Source organism: Limulus polyphemus, unplaced genomic scaffold (assembly GCF_000517525.1).
Source record: "Limulus polyphemus unplaced genomic scaffold, Limulus_polyphemus-2.1.2 Scaffold38, whole genome shotgun sequence".
Taxonomy (NCBI): Eukaryota; Metazoa; Arthropoda; class Merostomata; order Xiphosura; family Limulidae; genus Limulus; species Limulus polyphemus.
This window is the reverse complement of record NW_013665648.1, coordinates 445,147-448,764: the sequence shown is the minus strand read 5'-3', so window position 1 is coordinate 448,764 and position 3,618 is coordinate 445,147. Positions and strand designations below refer to the sequence as shown.

The following is a 3,618-nucleotide window of genomic DNA, read 5'->3' as shown; positions in this document are numbered from 1 at the left end:
CAGCTGTAGTACATAATTGAATAAATAGAGTTGTTTAAACTTTTGTTTAACAACAAGTAAAAGCTTGGAATGGTCTATTCTTTCATTGGGATGTATGTCTGCGAGCCAGACTAGTTTCGGAGAATTCCACTCCTCATCAGTGACCCTGGACACTATTCAATTATTATCACGTAGGTTATTATAAAGGAACCTTCGTTAAAATGAAGTCACCACTGTGTAAATTATTATTTAGAAACCTTCGTTATACTGTAGCCACCATCGTAAGGTTTTTTTTAAAGGAATCTTCATTATCGTGAAGCTACTATCACGTAGATTATTATAAAGGAATCTTCATTATACAGGAGCCACCACCGTGTACATTATTATAAAGAAATTGGCAGTACTGGAGCCACCATCGTGTAGGTTATTAAAAATGAACCTTCGTTAAAATGAAGTCACCATCGTGCAGATTCTTATAAAGGAATTTTTAGTATACAAAAACCATAATTTTGTATTATTAAAAATGAATTATCATTGCAGTTTTTTTTAAGTCTCCACTGTATTCGTTGTCATGGATGCCACCTAAGCCTAATTTCTAGTTATTTGCTATTTATTCCAAATTACTAGATACTCATTGCTTTTGTTTGAAGTTAAGCATAAAGCTACACAATGGCCTATCTGTACTTTGCCCACGGGTATTCAAATCCGGTTTCTAGCGTCGTATGTCTGTGCCACTGGGAGGGGGAGGGGGGGGGTACTTATTACCAATTAGTAGTTACCAACATTTTATTTACTAAACTGTTGCTGTCTGCACGTGGGTCCTTAGAAAGACACAGCCAGCGTGCCAGTCGGTGGAACTGATGCTCTGTGGTTCGCGTCATATCACTGCCAAAAACAAATCCTTTACAAATTATTTAAATTATTTTTACACTCCGCAGTTTGGGGCCGTGGTTGTATTATAAGAATGATGACCAAGTCACACTATTCGGTATGACAAGAGTAGCCAAAAATTTGGGGGTGGATGGTGACGACTAACTAACTGCTTTCATTTGAAGCTATCACTTTAAAATTATGGACAGCTGACGCAAATCAACTAGCTTATATGATTGTTGTCAAGAGAGGTATCAAGATTTTGCTGACTTCTATGCTAGATTTTCTGGGTGTGTTATCTGTTAGGTGTATGTAAAAGGCTTCTTTAAACTTTATTCTCGTGTCTGGTTCATATTCCATTTATTTAGTGTATCCATTTTATTGTATGGTCTTCTTCTTTGGTATTGCAGATAGATCGGATTCAGATTCACAAGAGATGTTCTAAATGGTGTTTTTACTCTTCATTTGATCTTTAAGTGATTTGGCGTGTAATAACTGCGATTGTATTGAATAGTGGCTTCTAAATACTGTTCTATCTTTATGCTATTTACATATACTAAATGGACCAAAAGCACATGTCCTTAGACCTGGGCGCCATCGATTGAAGAATTAAAAAAAAACGTTACTTACCATTTTTGCTTTCACTATTCGCTGGTTTCTTCTGGAGGGGGCGATTCATCTAAAAGTACATACATAAAGAGAGACACTCTCAGACTCATGTTTGGGAAATACGGGTCAAATAGCAATAAAATAAAATGGCCACCTATCTCTATAGAAAACACAATCTAAGCATAAAAAACCCATGCTAAGCCAAGTTACTCTAACATTTTAAAACTATTTATAAAATGTTTATTTAAGGAAAAGAAATGAATGAAATATAAATTGAATAAGATGTTGAAATATTTCATGTTTTTATCTGGGTATTGATATACCACAATGCTTTTTTCCACCTCTTGACATGCCACAATATATTCAAGCAGGTAGTGGCAAGTCAAGAATTTGATATCCGAACATTGACACACAACAGAATGTTATCCATGTATTTATTTAATATGCTATATATTTATATACCGACAAACTACAGCGGTTTTTATCCTGTTAATGGCACATATAATGCTTATATCCGGATACTCACATATATAATACTGCCTAATCACGGTGCCTCTATCCGGATATAGACGTGACACGATGCTCCTAGTCAGATATCAACTTATTACGATGTATCTATCTGGATATTTAGGATCCACGTTTCATAGTATCTAAGAGAAACTATGAGCTTTATATTTACTTCTCAAACTAAGGGAAGTAATGACCGTGCTGTAAAAAAACAAACCAACTAAAATTTGAATTTCATGACTGACGTTAAGAATAAAAGTTATGAAAAAACTGGCTTGATATTGCTAACCGCGAACAAAGAGAAAAACATGCCGATTTTCGATCTTACGCTAAATGAAGAAGAATTAATTTTGAACAACGATCTATCCCTGTCCTCACTGTGTACATCATGTGCCCTGTCCTCACTGGGGACATCATGTGCTGGGAAATACTATTTTAATAGACACGCGTCTGAGGTCGTTTTATGCTATAATCTTCTATGCACAAGATAGCTTTTTTACATGAGTAGCCTAAGAGTTGGCGTTTGGTGTTATTGAATATTTGCCTTTCATCTAACCAGTTGGTTCAAAATTAAGGACGGCTATGCGCAGATAGCTCTTGTATAGCTTTGCATGAAAATTCTAAATATATACATGTATATATATTTACGCGCAATTGTCAGATAACTTCATTGGATATTGACTACTTTGAATACCAGACAAGTAGCTCTACATAAACATTCAGTTAATGTTCCATTGTAACAACCATGTTAATCATTTGTATTTGAAAGTATTTTCCCAATATTTTAATAACAACCACAACAACAGAAAAAAAAGGTGGCAAGAGATATTGATATATGCAATGAATAGAGCAAAGGGGTTTCTTCTTATTTCAACTTTTGTTTCTTTTGCAGGCTTTGAAGCAAGATTACTACCGTTTTAAGTCACTAATATAATAGTATCCATCAAAACTTGTCTGTGATCGACACACACACATATATATATATATATATATATACTATACTACCAAAAGTCATGGGACACACCTCTGATTGCCGGATAAATGGGTGTGACGACGAAATATGTAAATAGTTTGGCCTTTAAAGGTGAGCAGCGGTTTGCTCGGAAGTCATTTCGAACTTGTACGCCGAACAATGAGTACACAGAAAGAACTAACAGAGTTTCAGAGGGGAAGGATAGTTGGATATCATTTTGAGGAAAATGTCTTTACGTGCTATTGCGCAACAGGTAAACATTCCCAGGTCGACAATTGGCAACGTGCTGAAGAAATGGAAGTCCAAAGGTGACAATGAGCTCAAGAAACGACCAGGTAGGCGTATAATACTAACTGACAGAAGCCGACCTGCCTTGAGATGGTTGGTTACCTCGTCTCACCATCAGACCCCAGAGAATTTGTGTTCGGAGATGCAAGCAGCCACAAGCAATCCTATAAGTGTTTCCACGACACGTCGAGAGCTGAATGTCATGAATTTTCACGAAAAAGATGCAACCCACAAGCGGTTGATAACAAAAACAAATGCACACCATCGATTGGCATGGGGCAAGGCACACCGAACCTGGACCGTGGATGAATGGAAATCGGTACTGTAGAGCGACGAGTCACGCTACATGCTCTTCCACTCTGATGGACGTGTTTGGGTATGGAAGAAGCCTG

At 36.8% G+C, this 3,618-nt stretch overlaps 1 protein-coding gene across 2 annotated transcripts in view; it reads right to left on the bottom strand.

Annotated features, from left to right (window-relative positions):
• LOC106461373 (CUGBP Elav-like family member 2) overlaps positions 1-3,618 on the bottom strand; it is a 166,239-nt gene that overhangs the window by 76,874 nt on the left and 85,747 nt on the right. For both annotated transcript variants that reach the window (XM_022388480.1, XM_013921194.2), the window contains exon 3: positions 1,480-1,528. In XM_022388480.1, the coding sequence (XP_022244188.1) occupies positions 1,480-1,528 (49 nt within the window). The remainder of the gene's footprint in view (positions 1-1,479; positions 1,529-3,618) is intronic.